At 34.8% G+C, this 20687-nt stretch overlaps 1 protein-coding gene across 1 annotated transcript in view; it reads left to right on the top strand.

Annotated features, from left to right (window-relative positions):
* CSMD1 (CUB and Sushi multiple domains 1) overlaps window positions 1-20687 on the top strand; it is a 1065186-nt gene that overhangs the window by 704268 nt on the left and 340231 nt on the right. Inside the window, exon 7 of the mRNA XM_061989487.1 lies at window positions 3482-3559. Coding sequence (XP_061845471.1) covers window positions 3482-3559 — 78 coding nt within the window. The remainder of the gene's footprint in view (window positions 1-3481; window positions 3560-20687) is intronic.

The following is a 20687-nucleotide window of genomic DNA, read 5'->3' on the forward strand; positions in this document are numbered from 1 at the left end:
GAGCAGGACCACCTAGTGTAGGTCACACAGAACTTGTCCAGGTGGGTTTTGAATGTCCACAGAGAAGGAGACTCTACAACCCATTTGGGCAGCCTGTTCCAGTGCCCCGTCAGCCTCACAGTGGAGAAGTTTTTCCTCATGTTTCTTTGGAACCTTTATGTTCCAACTTGCACCTGTTGCCCCTTGTCCTGTCATTGGGCCTCATTGAGAATAGCTTGGCTTCATCCTGTTTAGCACTGGTGCTTTCCAGTAGGCTGGTAAGATTGACTTGGACTTTCAGTGCTCACTTCTGCCCTCCTCCTTAAATGGGTATTTCATCTTCAAAAGAGTCTTGAATTATGATTAACAGGAAAGAGAAAGTGAATTAATCCAGTTAGCTTAACTGAATATTTAAGTGAAGACAGCAGAAAGCCATGGAAATTTTAAGAAGTAGTCGCTTAAAAGGTGGAAAGTGCTGTTCATATCTGACATTATTAACATAAACCCATTCCTGTTTTTGTGCTATTGAATGGGAAATCAACTTTAAAATCAGGAAAACCGTTTTTTAATGAAAGAGCAATCAGCAAGGAGAAATTAAGTATCTGATAAAAGATATTCAAATGATATTTAAATGGTTATAAAAAATGTAATTTAGAGAAATTCTTTACAGTTACAAAAGGGGATGAACTGATTCATTCAAACCACAATGTTCAGAGGCTGCTATTTCTCTTTCAGAGAACAGTTTTTAGAGGTGGAACAGTTTCTATGTTGAAGACTATATTTACTTAATCCTTTTTAAAAATAGAAGGAAATTCTCCGCAGAACACATTTGATAAATTACACGCACAAATATAATAGAGGCAGAAGTTTGGTGTTTCTGTTGCAAACAATCCTATTTAAATTTGTGGATCCCTGTGTCTCACAGATACCTACATTTGACTGTTAAAGTTCGCCAGATAGAAAAGCTCGTGTCACCTAATGTTGTCTGAAATGTAGGGATCTACCTTGAGTAGCAGCTAGTATATGTTTCTGTTATATTTTATGAAGAGGAAAAGTCATCTCCAGAGGACGAGTCATTGTGCCTATCTTAGAAGGCGATGAATTGCCTCCTTGAAGTAGCTATTTCTCTTCGTACAACATGCGTTTTAGATGACTGATCTTAAGAATTGTGAATTTCCTATCTAATGTTCATTCAAAGAGATACATAATGCCTTTTTCTTGACATAAGGAAAAACTCCAAGGATGGAAACTGCAGGACCTGTTTCATGTCTGACTTGTAATAGTGAAAAAGTTTGTCATATATCAAGTCAGAACCTCTCTTCTTTCAATTTATATATGCTGTATTTCAGGTAAAGCTGATGGGAATCACTTTTTTCCCCATTTCTGAGAAATGTGGTTCAAATGTATCTAACAAATACTTTTAAGAGTTAATTCCCACAAGGAATATGAGTGATGAATGCCACTTTCACCCTGAGAGACACAGAACAAGGAAGAGTATATTTTTTTCTCTGTCCACTCTATAATGATTCAATGGTTTTACCACTCATCTGTTAATGTTAAGCAGTGTGGGTTTTGAATCCTCCAAGAACTGCTCGCATGTTTTACGTAACGCAGATGTTAATAAATTGTGAAATTCATGCTGTCCGAGGAACCACAAGTCCAGGCAATATCCCAAATATTTATTATAAGAGTTGTGCTGTTAATTTCCCATTAAATATGGAATAACTTTATCAGACTGGTTATGCAGCCTAAAGAAATAGAATATAAGGTGGCATTTGACAGAAATTTAGTATCTGAGTCTGGAAAGAAATTTTAAGGAAACCATATCCATGAGTTTCACCCTTGCAGAAGCCCTTGGGGATATTAGCCTTGTTGTCTGAATTGATGTCTCTGTATAATGTGTTCACATCTTAGAAGAAAAAAAAAACACTACGCTGCTCTCAAATCTATTTCATCCCATGCAGCTACAATTGTGTTTCAATCATCTTTTATCATTTGAACATGTGTTTTCCAGGTTTAGACATAAATGTCTGCACTTGCAGTGTACATAGCACAAAAAGTCCTTTCTGCAGTACTTGTCCAATTTCAGCACTTGAGAAAAACCTGCTTCATTCTGAGTTTGCAAAAGTCAAGTATAGAAACAAGTACAATGAGATCATAAGGTTTTTTTATGGGATATTTAATGACATGTTAATCTGCTGTTCCTACTACTTCACTTAGAAATATTTGCATACAGAACAACATATAGTGTAGTAATAATAAAATTTAGCCTGCATAGTGACAAAACGTATAACTGCTAATTTATAATTTATATATTTATATAGATTGAGGTACAGATTACTGCAATTTTTAAAATGTATGAGTTGATTTTTTGTTTCTGTTTTTATCTACGATAAATGGCTGCATTTAAAGATTATGAACCACTGCAAGCTCTAGGAAAAAAAAAAGAAAAGAATGAGGAAAATATTGCTGCTTTTTGTATTTTTTTTTGTTACTGACATGCATCATGATGGTGTCATTAAGATTTTGATACACAAAGTCAGTAACTAACAATATAGCTGTTACTGGGTTTTGCTCAATAGTTTTACATTGTCTACACATGTTTCTCAATAATTTCCTACATCTGATTTTATTTGCAATTGATCGTGTTGTTCCCAAGCCAAAGAGATGATTAATTTCCTGTGAATGTGTCCTGTATTTTACCCTTTTGTCCACAACAACTTAAATTCTACCCCATGTGTTCCTTAATGTATAACTCTACTAATTTTGTTTCATGTCTGTTCCTACTTTACTCCTGATCTCTACTATGGTACCCTAACTACTTATTAGGGATAGATGAGGAGCTTATAAGCCATTCAGTTGGCTACATAGAGACAAGAGATATTAAACCACTGATGAGGTTCTCTCTCACAAAACTTTATCCCTTTGAGAGCTCTTACTGTTTTTTCTTTCTAATTCAGTTGAAACTATCCTGTAGATTCAGAAGGGGTTAGGTGAGCCAAAGGATCAAATATACTGTGATCGTATAACCTTAATCTCCTTTAGAAACTGAACTAAAACCATGTGTACTGCTGAAAAGTGAATCAAATAAAAGCAGACGTGAACACGACATTACAAGCTTGTGGTCCTCAAATATGAGTAGCTAATTTACCATACATTTTACATGAGAAATAAGTTTTTTAAATGTTTAAGATTTTACCATGTGCAGCAGCAAATGCAGGAAATCATACATATAATTAGGACAGGTTTTTTCTTTGAGCTTAAGGAAAATTGAATTAAAAATACTGCAAATCCTGATAATATCTATTTAAAAAGGCATCTTCTGAAACATAACAAATGTTGGTGTTTTTGTAAAAATGCATTTGGATTATCATAGGAACTGTAGTTATTTCAATCTGCTTGTGGGATTCCTGTGTAGCTTTGTGGTGTTATAATGTATAATATGATTACTATATATCTTTTCAAGGTTTAGTAATGAACTGTCTTCTGTTTGTTTTCTCAGTGAAAAAAGCAATTGAACTGAAATCAAGAGGAGTCAAGATGTTGCCCAGCAAAGACAGTAACCACAAAAATTCTGTCTGTAAGTTGTTTATACCATTATTTTTAGTGACTGCATATATCTTCCAGAGTCATATTAAATATACAAAGCAAAGATAGAATTTTTGTGAAGCTATGGTTGTAAAATGGTTTTTATGCTTTCAATTGTAACGGAATTTGGACTCTGCTGGTAGAGGATGTAGGAAGCAGAATATGGTGCTGTAATGTCTGAAAAACCTGTATATGTAAAAACAAAATAAACCCAAACATTTCTTCACATCAGAAGAATTAGAATTCAGAAATGCAAGGCAAGTTATCAAATTCAGGCAGAACCATGCCACATAGGCTTTATCAATTTAGTACTGAGGACAGCAAATTTGTGTTACTGTTTTCTGGATCTAAGTTTATACTGTCTGAAATTCAGTCAATATCACAGCTCCAATTCATTCCCCTCCTTGTCACACTATGTCCTAGTGACTGCTTCTTTCCAGTCCTGTGATATGTCACAGCAGGGGTTAAGAACTGCTGTAATTCCTGGCTTCTCAAAAGATCACAGAATTATAGACTGACAGAATAGTAGGATTTGGAAATGACCTCTAGAGATCATCTTGTCTACTCACCTACTAAAGCAAGTCCATCTAGATCAAGTCACACAGGAGCAAGTCCAGGTGGGTTTTGAAAACCTTCAGAGAAGGAGATTCCACAACCTCCCTGGGCAGCCTGTGCCAAAGCTCCCTCACCCTCACAGAAGTTTTTCATCATGTACAAGTAGAATTTCTTGTGTTCCAGCTTGTGCCTGTTACTCCTTGTTCTGTCACTTGACAGTACAGAAAAAACGACTTTCCCCAATCTCTTGACACTCATCTTTTAAGTATTTATAAGTGTCCCCTTTCAGTCTTCTCCAAGCTGAACAGCCCCTGATTGTACAGCCTTTCCTCATTAGAGTGATGTTCCAGTCCCCTCATCATCTCTGTAGCCCTCCGCTGGACTGTCCCCTTCACTGCATGCCTAGGGTACTCTGGAATGACATCTGTTTAGTCCCTCTATGCTTTTTCACCCATAGACAGTGTAAGAGTAAAATCAGGAGGCCATCTATGGTATTATATGGCTGTTTTGGGGGGTTTTTGAGTATCATCACTTTCCCTGAAGAACTGGCAATCTGAATAGTATCCTGATAGCTCTTTCTCCATTAGTCAGACTTGTTGTGAAACAAGAAAAAAAGAGATGATTTTATATGTTGGAAAGCAGGGAATCACTTAGACTCCTCTTCTTGCCCTACCCCCACCACTGCCCCAAAAATCAAGAGGGTAAGTCAATATTGACCCATAACTCCTTAAAAGTGTTTGTATAATGACGTGTCTTTGAATAAATTCTTTGTGTGGTAACACTGAAATCAATGGAGTAAAACCCAGGCTATGTTTGTTTCATGTTATTCTGAAAGTACAGAACAAATGAGTGTCTTGAAGGCTTATGTCTAGGGGATACAATTTGGTCTTTCTGCAGTGCACGGTTTAATGCAAAGTAAGTATTTTAGTATGCTCATTGGAACAAAAGCGGCATGACAATTTTCTGCTTTAAGTGTTACACCTTGATGGTGTGGCACTCAAAAGGAACTTTTTATACTAGATGTAGCATAAAAAGTTGATCTATCTCTTTGGTGTTTGTATCTGAATAGGTGATTATTTCATTATTTATAAGTTACTTCTGGGAGCTGTGTGATCTCTGCTTACACTCTCAGAGCCCATGCTGTCAGACACTACATTTAATTACAGAAAGTGGAAGAAAGACAGGCTATGGAAGAAATTATAAAGCATTCTGCTATTCACTTCAAATATAATGTCTTTTGTCTTTTTTTTCCAGGGTTTTCACTTGTAAAGCTTTGTTATTAAGTCTGACTTTTCAGCATAAATTTAAGAAGTGCATTATTATCATGACTTTCATATGTACGAAGCTTAGAAAAATAAGATTAATGTGCAAACAGCTGGATTCAAATGTATTTTGCTGCTCTTTCTGATGCAAAGCTTTAGTATTTAACCATTTTTCTTGCTAGTAGTTATGTAGATGGAAAAAGTAATTGTGAAATTTACTTCAGAGAATTGGTAAGAATGGATATTACCATTTGTTGACAATTAGCAAATCTCTAAAAAAGTAAGTTACAGACTAACACCTCTCCCCATTTTTGTATGTTAGATCTTTTTATATTGTCTCTCTCTGTAAAACAGAAATCTTACTTTTGCATTTTGGTTTCTGAGAAGTTGATGGAACACCAATACCACCATGGCAAATGCTATGAAAGCAGGCCCTGAGAACTTCAAGATCTGTTAGTTTCACACAGCTCTCCCTCCTAAGCACACCCAGAGAGCAGCTGCAGAAAGCATTTCACAGTGATACAACTCTTAGGATTTAGGTAGAAAGTTTTACCAATGTACTATTAATTCCTTATGGAATGTAGAAAAATATTTCAGTAGTGTACAGTTATATCACACTACTCTCCTTGTGGACCTACCTGAATTTCCAGATGCTTTCTTTTGACTGCTCTGCCATCCATTATAAAGAGTCCGGTATTAAAGCATGGCTTTGGATATAGGTGCCTTGGTAGATTTAGAGGGAAAAAAAATCATTATATACTGTATTACTCCCCAGACAAGTACTTTCTTTTTTCTTTTTTTTTTTCTTCTTTGGCGCACCATAGGAAACAAATCAAGTTAATTGGTTGCCAGAATATTCTTACCAGCTAGTACCATTTAGCAGTGGGACAGATGTGGTTGAATCATGTTTAATTTATACAAGGAAATGGGAAAAGGATGGGAAAGATAATTGAACAAAAACAGGGTCCTGATTCATCCAGACTTTGCACTTGGCAAAGTTTTGGAACAGTAAACAGAGAGAAAGCAAATGGACAGGCAGTTCTGATGGTTACTTTTTCACAGATGGTCCTCATTAGTGCTTGAGCTGCCACAAACACTGGCCAAATCCAATGCAAAGCATATTTCCCCTTGGTCGTCTGAAGCTGATCTCTCAGAAGAGCAAGGAGAGAGTTTTAGTTTATGAATCTGCTTTGGGAAAACATCCAATTACTTCTGTTTTGGTGTCCATCTGTTTAGTTGCAGGCTCAGTCTACTAACTTTTGTTCTGTTACTTAGTCATTCTGATAGATATGCGATATTCCCAAAGGAAAGTAATTGATCCATGTTGCTATCATCACTCACATTCTACTGTGGAATAAGACTGCAGACTATGTCCCTAATGATTGTAGCCTTTTTCTTAAACTACTGTAACAATAGTTTGCATTGTAACTAATTAGATAAAAATATAATTTTCTTTGCTGTCTCTTCTACACATATGTTTTCATGGCAATATTCCTGCCCAGAAACTCTGTCAGAGGGTGAATATTACCTCTGCACATCTGCCTCCACTGTAGAGATCGTATAGTGAGAATCCTGTACATCCAAGAGAAGTGGAGTCCTGATAACATGGCCTGTGACCAAAGGCCATTATTAGGCAACCACAGTTCTTATAAAGGGCTCATTTTCTAGGCAAATGGGAGACCCTTGTAGTTTATCTTTTCAAGTCTAAACTCTGACACATAGCAGGCAGTTACTGCTTGTTGTTCCACATGTGAAGTATGAGTGAGTACAGCCCTTGATCTCTTCAGGACATCATTTACAGAATATTGTGAAGGCAGGGCCATAACTGCAGACTTGCTACTTCTATGTCACTTCTATGAATCTTTGGCCCTGTGCGGCCCACAGTAGCCCAGGAGCAGAGCAGGTTGGGAGAGCAGACAGCCTAACAGCCCTTAATGTCCACAGTCCTAGTGCTGAGGTTGTGGGGCAGCCTCCCACTTCCAGTACTCCTCACTAACAGAAGGATAGAGTACAGGAATGCAGTAAATGGCAAGGAAGTTAGGTGAGGTGAAAACCATTGTATAACGTGAAAAATGGAAATGATTATAAGGTTTGTGTGGTTCATAAAAATCTGCCAGAACCGAGAATGAAGTGACTGGGAGAGCTGATTTCCCAAACCTGTTCTCATCAAAATGCAGTGTGGATAGTGGCTCAAGATACAAGACACAGCAAACTGCAGGGAATGTCCACATTCTAAAATAGCAGCAAAGATTAACAACCAAAGTTTGAGTGATTCTTTTTTTTTTTTTTAAATGGCATTCATATTGCACCACGTTAACAGTTCACAGTGACTGTTGAACACTGGGTGACTTTACTTTGCAAGGTGTTTAGTTTGTGAACCACCATGTCTCACAAAGTGAGAGATCTGTAGACATTCACTGAATAAAAGACTCTTTAACTTCACTAAAGCAATTTCAGGCTTCTGTAGTATTGTTTGAAAATGTATTTCAGAATATCAGAAAGAAGTCATATTAAATGGTTTGAAGAGCATAAGTTTAGTGAGAGTAAGATTAATACATCCTCTGAAAGTTTAGCTACAGAGTTTATCTAAACAGTTTTTCACCCTGAAGATGATGAAAAGAGCTATTTTAAGACAATGATTTTTACCGTGTAGAGCCAAAAAACAAATGAGTATACATACTAAGTATTGATTGCTTGCAGCACATTAAGGTAAATTAATAGCACATGCTGTTGAAATGATAGTGATTAATACCCAAACAGGATTACATTGCTAATTCTTTGTAAGAAAGAAAGAATGATATCAGTCAATGTTTATTTATTTTGTTGTTGGGCAACTGACAAAAATAGCTGAGTACATTGCAATGTAAATTTTAAAGTACGTTCTTAACAAAATTTTAGAATGGAGTTTTGTTACTTACCAATGTATTCACTGTGTTTTAAATAAATTGGCAATTTCATCTTTTTGACATTTGGTTAAGAGTAAATTTACTTTTATAAAACCAAAACAGTGACTGGTAAAAGTTTTACTCTTCAGTTAATGAAACAGTAAGGAAAGGACAACAGTGGACTAAATAGTTGCACTTAATGGCATAGTTTTTTGACTGGTTTCCTTAGGAAAGAACAATTTATTTATGAACATTTATAGTTAGAAAAGATCAATGTGCAGAGATCAATTGCAAACCAATGTGTAGTCAACAAAGGAACGTGACAACCACTGAAGGCCATCTCAAGTTACAGTTGTAAAAGATAAAACTATTGCTAATTACTACCTTTTTGTAATGAAATTTACAGCTTATAATGATATAAATATTATATAAATAATATAAAAAGTTAATATATAAATAAATATAAATATTTAAATATTGTTCTTATTACATGTAAAACTGAAATTCTTCATCATTTCCCCAAAATTATTTTGATTGTTTAATTCATTTTAGGATATTTTTTTCCCAAATTATTTTAGGAAGAATGAAAAACTTTGTAATAATTTCAAATTAGTTAAAAATTGCTCATGTAATGGGAAAAATCCTACCAAAAAGTCTACCTTTCTTTTTTTATGTACTGTATAGAGTCTTCATAGGTAAAACCTCATTTGAATTTGAATTTTCGCAGACTATCAAGAGCAGAGTCAAATCATAATAAAGAAATACTGTTAAATATTCATTGCCCTAAAAGTTTTCAGTCAAAATTTTAAGACAATTAAAATGATACTAATGCAATATCTCTCTGAAGTTATTCTCTGATCTCATGTAAGTTTAAACTAATATAGCATCTAATGCTTTATCCTTAATTAATTTGAGAAACTTCGTATTGGTAATAGAACTGATCATCAATAAACAAGATGCAAAATAAACCACTAAAGTAATTATAGGCAGTTGTTCATCAAAAGATCTTATACTTTAGATCTTTTGTGCTTAATAGCTCTCCATATGCACTCTGGTTTTCACTGTGAATATTTTTAATATTACATGATTATTTCTTTTTATGAGATATTAACTAAATATCAACAGTGAGGTAGAATGATTTTATAAACTAAAAATATATATATATATATATATATATATCTTTCTGGCAAGTAGTTCTTTTCTGCTGGAATTCTTCAGGCCTGTGCTTTTTCAAGCAGACATGAATTTAAAAACACTGGAGAAATGATTGTAGCATATCTGTTTGAATGATTTCAGTGTCAACTAAAATAAGTAAAGCAAATATGGAAATATTGGCAGCTTTCATGCTTACTTTTATTCTGGGGCATAGAGCAATGTCTGTAAGTTTTTTGAACAAGACTTTGTAGGTTGTTTGACTTGTTCTGACATACAAGTGATCAGTTTGCCTTTGCTTGCAAAAGAAACCAAAGGAACAAGAACAGGAGAGTATATTAAGAGATATACTCTACTAATTTTTTTTGTGAAACACACCAGCATTGTAGTTTCTAATACGATCTACTTTGTGTCCTTTAAAAAGAGAAATTTCTAATTGCAGATATTACAATTTCGTTTTACAAATACATCTTTTAAAAACTTCTGTTTCCTGGTCTCTTCATAAAGCATTGCAACACAAGAGTGAATAGTGTCAGGACTCATCCTGACCTTTGCTGAGTATCTATTCAGCATCTTCTGTATTTAGTGTCAGATATACCTCTTCTTTTATAAGAAAATAGAAACCTTTACCTAAAAGGTTCTTCACCAAGATAACAATTTGAAGTACCCCTATTTAAGAATGAGATTCCTCAGAGGAAGCCAAACTAGAAGGCTATTTATTATCTGCTAAAATCAGACACCTCTTTCCCACTAGTTTCTATAGGGATTCTCACAGAAGATCTCAGTGTTCTCCATGTAATTTACTCTGTTATTATGTGTTATATTTTAGTACATTAATTTACAGGCACTGAAGTTCACAGTCAGAAATGTCTCAAATGCCTACAATGCCATTGTTGTGATTCAACACCAGCTAGCAAATAAGCACCACATGGTTGCTTGCTTGCACATACCCTCCCCCAAAACCAACAGTGGGAAGAAGAGGAGAATTGGGAAAAAAAAGTAAATCTTGTGTGTAGAGATAAGAACAGCTTAAATATTGAAATGAAAGAAAATATAATAAGAACAACTATAACAAAAAAAAAAAAGGTAATGAAAGGAAATATAACAAAAGGATAAAAATAAAACCCAGGGAAGACAATAAACCAAACCCAAGTGATGTCTAATGAAATTGCTCACCGTCTGCTGACTGATGCTTGAATGGTATAATCAACTGCCCCCAGTTTATATACCGGGCATGACATTCTATGGTATGGAATAGCCTTGTGGCTAGTTCAGGTCAGCTGTCCTGGCCATGCTCCCTCTCAGCTTCTTGTGGACTCCCAGCCTACTCACTGACAGGGCAGGGTGAGAAGCAGAAAAGCTTTAACATCCCTATATTATCAACATTCTTTTCAGCATAAATCCAAGATATAGCCCTGTAGCTGGTACTGGGAAGAAAATTAATTCTATCTGAGTGAAAATCAGGATGGTCAAAAACTCTCCAATTGTGAAAGGTATTGTCTTTTCAATTGTGAAGGCTATTTTTCTTTCTTTCAAATCTCACAACTCAAAAAGGAAAGTGTTTTTCAAGTTTACATTTATATTGTGTGTCTCTGTAAATGAGAGAAAGTAATGTTCATAACTTACTGTTGTAGTAATTACGAGGTTAGGAAACATAAAGCTTTAATAACTAGGATTTTATGAGTTTTGCATGTCTGCAAGTATCCATTTTTATTTCAGAAAGCCTGTTACATAAATACTGAGCGTATGTTAAATGTTCAATTAAAAAGACGGAAGTGATACTCAAAACACTGGCATTTTATATAATAGCTAAACTAATCTTTACTATTAAAAATATCCTTGTTATATACGTATATATACATATATATATACACATATACACACAATTGCAGATACATAACACGTAATATTCTATCACACTATTTAGTGTATGTCTAATAAGAGATTAATGATTCTGTTTCCCCTTTTACTGAGTATTAGAAGATTAAATCAGATGGTAAGAAAAAATTGACTGCAGCATTAACCTGTAACAGTTTTATAAAGCTTTAATAAAATGAGAGGGATAGTTACCCTGATATACTTTGTCCTATCATGAGTGCAGTTTAATAATACAGAGTTGCCCAAGTGTTAAAGAATTTAGGATTTTCTCAGCAGATGAGTGTCCCTATGCAATGAAATTCTACAGTGTTATTTTAATAGATTGTATCAATTGCTTCATAAATCAGGTTACTAAATTATACTTGGTGTTTCTAAATAAGCCTTCATCACGGCAGGAGTTTAAATATCCTTTAAAATACTATGCAGAAGTCTTACTGTGAAGAGAACTACTGCCTATATATATTTATGAAGAAAAGCATCACTTGTAGCTACAAGCAAAACAAGGTGCTTCATCAATTATTTAATACATCATTTGCATACCTAATTTGTACAATAAGCAGAATAAAGCGTCTATTAAAATATGTAAAACAGGATATAATCTGATTGAATTATGGATGGTTAAAAGGAATTGTTATCCAACTAGGAAGCTGAAACTGCCATTAAACCATTTTCATATACAATTATAGAGCATTACTGATTATCCACAGAATCACAGAATGGTAGGCGTTGGAAGGGACCTCTAGAGATCATCTAAACAAAGTGAATATTCATACTATAGGCTAAATTAACATTGAATTCTTTTATTTTCAAAGTCAAAGGCTGAAGAATAAGGAATCTACTTTTAGGAGTTACAGTTCTGTATAAGTTAACTATTCATGTCAAATTTAAATATACACCTTAATACTTTTATATAGCTTTGTTGATTTAACTCCCATGCATAGCTCTGCTAAAACTGTAGTTGTGGGCAGTAAATAGGTTGGAAAAATGTATGTAAATTATGAAGGCATTCAGAACTTGTGAGTGGGTGATTTCAGACTTCTGGAACATAAAAAACATTAAAACAATTGTAATTAAAGAAAGAAGTATTACACTGGTATACTCAAAGAAGATGTGCTGCAGAAAATAGATATTCTGCAGGGAGATTTCCACCATCTTCAGAAGTTAATACTGCAGTTTTAAAAGTTTAGCACTCGTTGCATAGTTAATGCATGTTGAGTGTGTGTTCTGATCCTGGTTTTACAAATCCGGGTTGTGGGAGGATATCCTCAGAGAATGGTAAAAGGTCTTGGACTATTTTCCATCTTCAGAATTTGTTCTTTACATTGTGAAACACTTTGAGAAATAATTTCAGCTATGTGGGCGCAGTGTCTCACTATCAGCTGCTAGCTTGTCACACTGGAACCTATCCCTGCAGCTCTTCTGAATAGGACTGCAAAGTGCCAGTGTCAGCTATGTTTGCAACAAGGGGGTTTTGTAAGATGATAGCTACTTTATCAGCTTCAGACCAATTTCAGCCTGTTACTTCTTCTTCACTTTAAAAAGGGATGTAAAAAATTTTCACAACAATGTATTGATTTCCTTAATAATGTGCATTGGAGAGCCTGAAATATTTTCAGAATGGGACCAGGAAACCTAAGGAACTAAATTAAAGTTAAATACATTTAGTTACTTTTGGAAGGAAATGACCAGTTGCTGATTTAGGGGAAGGGATTATTCAACATGATGTACCCTTCCACTGAAATTAATAGATTTAGATTTAAAAAACAAACAAAAAATTATTGCTCAACTACATAAATTAAAAAATACAAACAGAAGGAATAATCCAGGAAAATCCCAATATACTTGGCTGTGTTTTCTGTTATATGTCAGTGTACTTGAAAAAGAAGGGACTGGCAGTGTGGCTTGTATGTATGCTTCTATCGTACAAGCCATCTGAACTCAGGTAAGAGCGACAAGATCACTTTTTCATAGATCAAAGTAATTTTACTATGTATGATGGAGATCAAAAAAGTTTAATTCTTAAAAGTTTTAATATAATAGGAAATAATTTGATCTCAAAGTCCACATTGTTCTGCTAATACAACCATTTTTTTGATTTCTGACACCTCACTGACAATATTTTCTACTTCAGACTCCCAACATGAAAGAAGTTCTGCATAAGCAAAAGAGATGTGTGAAAAAATGTATGCATATCTTGCCTAGTTTAATGCTTTTGAACTAAACCCTGATGCTCAATGTCTCTGCTAGAGGAGCTATAAAGTCAGTGAATTATCAAATTAACAAGAGCAAAACAGTATGGTTTCTCTAAGCTGACATTTCATGTGACATATTTTATTTTATTTAGCATGCTACTTTTTATTGCCATATCAGCTTTTCTTTCATGTTTTTGAAGTCAGATGGGAAAGCTGTTTTGAACTGAGAAGTCATGTTTCTTTCTCAATTCTACCAGGCCTTGTTTTTGGAAATGTGAAAATGCATCTGCAGTAGAGAATAGCAGAGGCTAAAACAAACTCCTTTGTCTTAAATGACAACCACTTATGTTAAGATTTAAAATATATCATGAAGCATCAACATTTGCTTGGATATTAGTTTAATATATCTGAGGAATAGATTAAAAATTGAATCCACATTTTAGCATATGAAAGTTCAAAAGCACTTAAAATATAATTTCTGTGTTCTTTGTTTTTTTTGGTGGAATTAATTGTAGTAATTTCTGATCTAGTCCTGAAACAGAAGTGCTAGTACGTAAGGCAGATGTTCTCATGACAGAGGATGAGAACTCTGGAGAGAGAGAGCTTACATCTCACATCACTATTGTTATAGAAGCAGAGTATGCTCTGAACTTCAGTCAGGTTTGCTATAAAATCATTTCTGGTTTTCAGTGTTTTGATTCTTATTCTACCATTACTACTTATCTTGCATCTTAATTTTGTTCAGAACAGCCTATATGGTGCTATGTTTCTGATTTATGACAAAAACAATGTTGATAGCACACCAGAGTTGTGACTATTGCTGAGAAGTGCTTACAGTGTCCAGGCTATTTATTTTTCTGATTCTGCCCCTCACAGTGAGTAAGCTGGGGGTGGGCAAGTGTTTGGGGTAGGACACAGCTGATATAGCTGACCCAGATTGACTGAGGTGATGTTCCATGTCATCTAACATCAGGTTTGGCAATGAAAACGATGGGTAATCTTTCCAAGATAGCCCCTGCTAGGAGGCTGGCTGGGCACTGGTCTACTGTCAGGGAGGCAGTGAGTGATGGGTGGTACCTGAGAGGTGATGAGTGCTGACTTTGCATCACTTGAGGTTGGGAATTTTTTCTTTTTTTTTTTTTTTTTTTTTAATATCTCACCTTTTAAACTCTCCTTTTCTCAATCCACAGATTTTGTATTCATTTTTGCTCTTCTGGTACTGTTCCTTGTACTGCTAGAGAGGAGCTAGAGTGAGGGGCTAGTGGGTACATAGTTGCTAGCAGGGATCAACCCACCACAGTGTAGAAACTTTTCATTAACCATAATCTAATTCCTTTACCAAATTAGTCTCTTCCAAATCTCTTCACTCCTTCCATGTCTTAGCCACATTGTCCTGTTATATTTTTCCCTCTTTATGTCTTTACACAGTCATTTCTCAGTCACACTCTGCCCAGAGAGCTTCAGTCTCTTCACATCTCCTTATTCTTACATTCCTCCAATCTGCTAGTCTCTCTTGTTCTCTCATTTCTCTCCACAAGTCTCATTTTGGTTGTTGACTCTTTGCATGCTCTTTGCCATTCTTCTCCTTAGCTATTATAATGTCTTTATTTTCCATACATTTTTTTTTCCTCTCTTGTCAAGCTCTACCAGTACTTTCAAACTTTCAAACAGTTGTCTTTAAATCCAGCTCTTATTCCCTCTGTATTTGAATCAGGCAACTGGCTTTTCCTCTCAGGAAAGCTGGATAAAAGAAGAGAAGATGATAGGACAAGAAAAACTATCTCTTAGTTCTGCTCCTGGAACCGCATGTTTATAGATCTCTGGAAGTGGAAAGTACTACTAAAACAATAGCACACTTCACAGTGGTTTAGATTTTTATAAAATTTTACATTTATTTAGGACAGACTTGCTAAAACCTGTTTCTGTCATTGCTTCCCAGAGACCTCTTATTCAGCTGTTTATAGTAGATGTTGGAAGAGCAAAATGCGCATCCTTGACACATAGGACACTTTCTCAACAAATATAAGCTTTGAAGTGTAGTGATGCTAATATAGTCAATGAAAATGGTCATCTTCATTATTTTGATGTGAAGAACTGAATTTTCCTTGTGTCTCTCTCAAAAGTGAATGAGATGAGTAAACAATAATAATTTCAATGTAATAACACTTAAACACGAATAAGTAAATGCAAGGCAGATGTGAAAAAAAAGTAAATTATCCCCAACTGCAACTGTTTGATAAAGGTATGTACAAGTGGAATAAGGAAAGAAGAATTTGAAAAAGACATTATTGAGTAACTTTAATACAACTGAAAAAAATCAACCCTGCCTATAATAATTATCTGTTCTTTTTTTACTGTTTTGGCATCACTGAAGTCCCTTTCCTAAAATGTATGATTGGATGTTACTACTTCAGGTTTTAGAGAAATATTACACAACCTCACTGATGAACTGCTGAAATAGTCAGGACAAGTGCCACAGACATTTATTAGTTAAAGGCATGAAAACTCAATATTAACTTTCTGGAGAAAATGAAAAAGCATATATAGACAACATAAGGAATAAAGCAAAGACTGCATATTTTCTTGGATGTTTTTCATTACAAATTAATAAAAGTAAAGTAATGGGAACTAACAATGTATCAGCACAGGATAGTTCCCTGGATTTCTAAAGATCCCAGTGGTTCTTCCTACAGTCCCTATGGACTGTCCACTTTGACTGGCTCCTCCTGATTTTTTATTTTAAACTACTCTGCAAGCAAGCAAAAGGTACTACCTGGGTCCAGTTGTTCCCAAAGGAGGAAAAGTTTACTTCACACTCTTCTGGATATATGTAAAGAGTTGATGGCACATGAGCTCAATTTTACACATGTGATTTTATCCCTACTTGAAGAGTTTACAGAGATGTGGCTTGTGAGTTATTATATTCTTGCTAAGCTATTAACTTGGTCAGTTAAGCTAACCACAACCATCAACAGGGTAAACACAGAGTAGAAATTAATTTCTTTTGTAATTAAAAAAAAAAAATGTAATCAGTATATTTATTTCACAGTTTAACACACAAACTGGTTTTTACATCACTTCCCTATTTACGTGTAAATCTCATAGAATCACCGGAATGGTAGAATTTGGAAGGAACCTCTAGAGATCATGTAAAAGCTTTCTTTCACATGGATATGCAATTCACACATGTCTATACAAACACTTCTAGAGGTCTTAAAAACCTTCATTCTCCCTAGTAAAGAGTCATGTAGGTTGTTTCAGAGTGTCAGTATAAGAGAGCATGGTAGACTTCATTTTGCTTGTTCCCATAGCTCTTTTTTGTTAGTCCAAACTCTTTGATAGGCTTTTTGATAGATAATGTTGTTTTAGTAAACACTTATTTTGTTGGCAAATATTTCCCACAGCACAGCCATTCTGTTGAGTTTTTCTCCCTTTGAGTTTTTCCTGCCTCCTGCCGACTCAATATGGGATAGGCACTGGTAAGCTTTCTGAACAGTACATTTAGCTAGAAATAACAGAGGGTATAGGTGAGAGGGAAAGACTCTCTTGATAAAGAAATTAATGTAGTAAAAATGTAAAACCAGGCATATGGATGATAAGTCAGAGTAAAGCTGACATGATCTTTTGGATGGAAGTTAGAGAAACAAAGATGTTAAAGGGACATGACACAGTTTGTTCTAACAGCAAGCTTGTTAACACTTCAGGCTTAAAATGCTGTTATCTACCAACTAATAAAAAGAGCCCATCTGCTACACACCAAGTAACTGAAGCTCACAAGGAGAAATGCTTGGCAATGGCTGAAGAGAGAAATCTGTCCAGTTAGCTGGAATTGTATTACAGTATTGGAATTCTCCAGTACTATAGCAGTTATTTTACATTCCGTATTAAAGATCATGTACATTAAAGTACACAATCCTATTGGTCTACTTGCATCCCTGTTCCTTAGAGTGTTTCTAAAATGTCTCATCTGACCTAACAGTAAGATTTTAATCTTACCTTTCATGACATATTTTAAATGCAAAATTATACCAGCATGATAATGATATGTATTTTGGAGAAGCATGGTGACTTCTACTCACAAAAAATAGGAAAAAACTCTCAACGAGTTTTAAAAACATGTATTTTAAAAACAATGTCATACTCTTTTCTCATCAACATATTACATTACATTAAATGAATGTTTTTTGTGAAAAATTAAAACCTAGGTACTGTGTTCTCTGTGTTGATTAGCAGTCCTGCTAATAGTATAGGTAGATTGTTTAAGAGGATAATAGAGTTACAACGCATTTTTCATTTTTCTATTTTGTTTCTTGTATGGACAGATTGAAAGATTTGTTAAGGCAGTTGTATATTATGCAATTTAAACTATGTTAAGCAGTCTCACATTACCTTGCTCTCCCTCAGCAATCTGATAAAACATATTTCTTTTGTCTGTACAATAGAGGCTAGTGGCAGATTCACTCTCGCTAAAGGCTCTTTAAGTAGATAGAAGCTCAGCTAGAATTCATGGATGCCTCCTGAGCCTCAGCTGCCTTCCTGCTTGCAAACAATGCTGCTCTGGATAATGTGTTCCCTTGCATTAGTTGGAGTTGCAGGATCATCCTTAATGCTGGTAGATGGTCGTCAAGTCTCTATAATCAGTAATATACAGAGAATACAAAGATAATTATAGTTGTTAGTATTTAAAAAACTGTAGAAATGGCAATATGTATAGGTTTAGCACATGGACTGATAGAAATGCCTCTTCACAGACACTGAAAAAAACCCCAAATATCTTTTACAGGAAAGTTAGAGGACAGTTCTTTTTCTGGACCTAATGGTCAGTCTGTATAAGATCAGAGTTAAGGCCCTTATAGAAATATATAGGAAAAAGTAGTTTTTAACTTCAGAAAAATTATATTTTTTACTTTGATGTTATTGTAAAATGATTTTTGGTTACATCATTATTGCTAAGGCTATAATTTTGAAATTAAACTAAATTAAAATTCAGTCTAAAACCATAAATTAATTTGTGAGAGTTATGGAGCACAGAAAAGAGGGGCTTAGGCTGGACAGTGTCGAGTAGCCCTGTCTGTAACATTGTAATCAGCTCAACTTTGAACAATATTTTCAAAATAATTATAAATAAAATGAATGGTTTTATTTCTCTTTATTAACATTTTAAAAATTCATTATTCATCTTTAAAAAAAACCCAACAAAACAGCCTTGTTAGATTCCATTTCAGTGCTTTAACTGCAAAAAACAACTGTCATAAAAGCTGAACTATAAAGACTTCAATGGTTGTGTAGCTATTTAGAATTCCCCATAGATGAAAGGCTGCACACCATTACCTGTAACTGCTTAGCTGAGGAAAAGTAACAACTTTGCATCCAAAAGAAACAGGGCTTTTGAGACCTCATGTAACAGTATACATGAAATAGCAGCTCAAAATATGTGTCCCTTGCTTCTCACAGTTTATACCCTTGGTATCACAAAGCAGAGAAGAGCAGCCTCGATCCTTCAATATAGTGGCAGTTACATCAAAGATTCACAGCATGTTTGCAACAGGGAAAGAAAATAGGTAGAAATGATAATTTGAAGAAAACAGACTGACAGCAATAAATCTTTTCTTAAATGTATATGTCTCCATTTTTCACAAGATAGAGCACTGCTGCAGAGAAAAATGGCAAAAGAGAAGAAAAATATTAATCGAGAGGTTAAGACTACCAGTACTGTGTTTTACATACTTATGACAGCTCCTGAGCAAAGTCTCTGCTGGTGCTTCTCTTGTAACAGAAAAAGGTTGGCAAAATTTAGCATATTGTATGTACAACACCCATTTCTATGTCAAAGATCTATTCAACATGTGAAACCAAAGGGAGTGCTATTTAGTGACAGCCACATAATGAATCCTAGTTTCAAATACTTAAGGAGTAAAAAATATCATAAAAAAGGGAGATAAAAATGCCTGATATTAGATTCCTTTCTCACAATTTGAAAGAGTAAAGACAATTTCAAATCTCTCCTATTAATAATGTTTAAGTTAATTAATCTCTCCTATTAATAATGTTTAGTTTGCCTAATGATAACCTTACAGCTCATCAAACTTGCTAAGGCCTCTGTGATACTGTCTTTGGGTTAAAGAGCCCAAATGATCATAGCTGTGTACTACAGCCTGGCTTTATTATTTTTCATCAAACTGAAATTTCCTGTCTTTGATTGAATAGTTCCCTGGAATATAGAGTATTACAGAATAATATGTTCATTTTTCTTGCAAAACTGTTCCAGCTACCATAAAGATATTTATTTAACAAGAAGAATTTGGTGCCCTTCCTGCTGTAACAATGCCCTAACCAGCATACCAGAGCAGTTCAGCTCCAATTTTCTGACCTGGTAGTAAGGAACTGAAAAAGGTTTCGAAAGAACCTTGGAATTGTTACTAGCCTGCTAGCTATAGCAGTCACATAATGATGGTAGTTAAAACTAACTGATCAAGTCAGAGAAAGAAGCTGAGTAATTTTTAATTTGTTTTTTCTCGGATAAGTTGTCTCCTCATAGAAGCAATGAGCAATTCTATTCTCTGCAATATATTATCAATGACAAACAAGATTTTTATTTCAAGAATCTTTTCCCCAAAAGTCAAAACTGTAGGACTGCAGGTGCAGAAGAGCTCCTGATTATTGATAGTTACTGGAGTAAGGGCCATTCTCACTTGAATGTTATTCTTGAAATCTTAATAGTCGATCAAGATTCAGCCTTAGACTAAATTTTCAAAATGTTACAAACAGATAGTAAGATAGATTGCAGCATCATTGAGTTATTTATGAACAGACTTCTCAGAGCCTTGGGAAGCAGCATCTTGAAAAACTGGGAGATGCCTCATGTTTGAGTGGCACTGAAGTGATGCCTGAATTTGACTGCGTAACTGGACTTCTAAAGTCTGCTTTAGGATGTATGTGTGCATAATCTTTTAATATTTGCCCTTCAGGATAGCCAGAATGCTAATTTTGATTTGGAAATGTGGAGATGAATTGCTAATGTAGCACCGTGTTAATAGAACTATAAAGCTTTTGGATCAAAACTCACATCTAGCTGACTTAGAGCATTGGTATCATGTTACATATCTCAGCAAAAGACTTTGCAGATATGCTTTATGCAGTAATAAGGCAAATTATAAGCACTTTCTAATAATTTCTAGGCAGCAAAATTAAGGGAA

This window comes from Colius striatus, chromosome 2 (genome assembly GCF_028858725.1).
Source record: "Colius striatus isolate bColStr4 chromosome 2, bColStr4.1.hap1, whole genome shotgun sequence".
In the NCBI taxonomy this organism is placed as follows: Eukaryota; Metazoa; Chordata; class Aves; order Coliiformes; family Coliidae; genus Colius; species Colius striatus.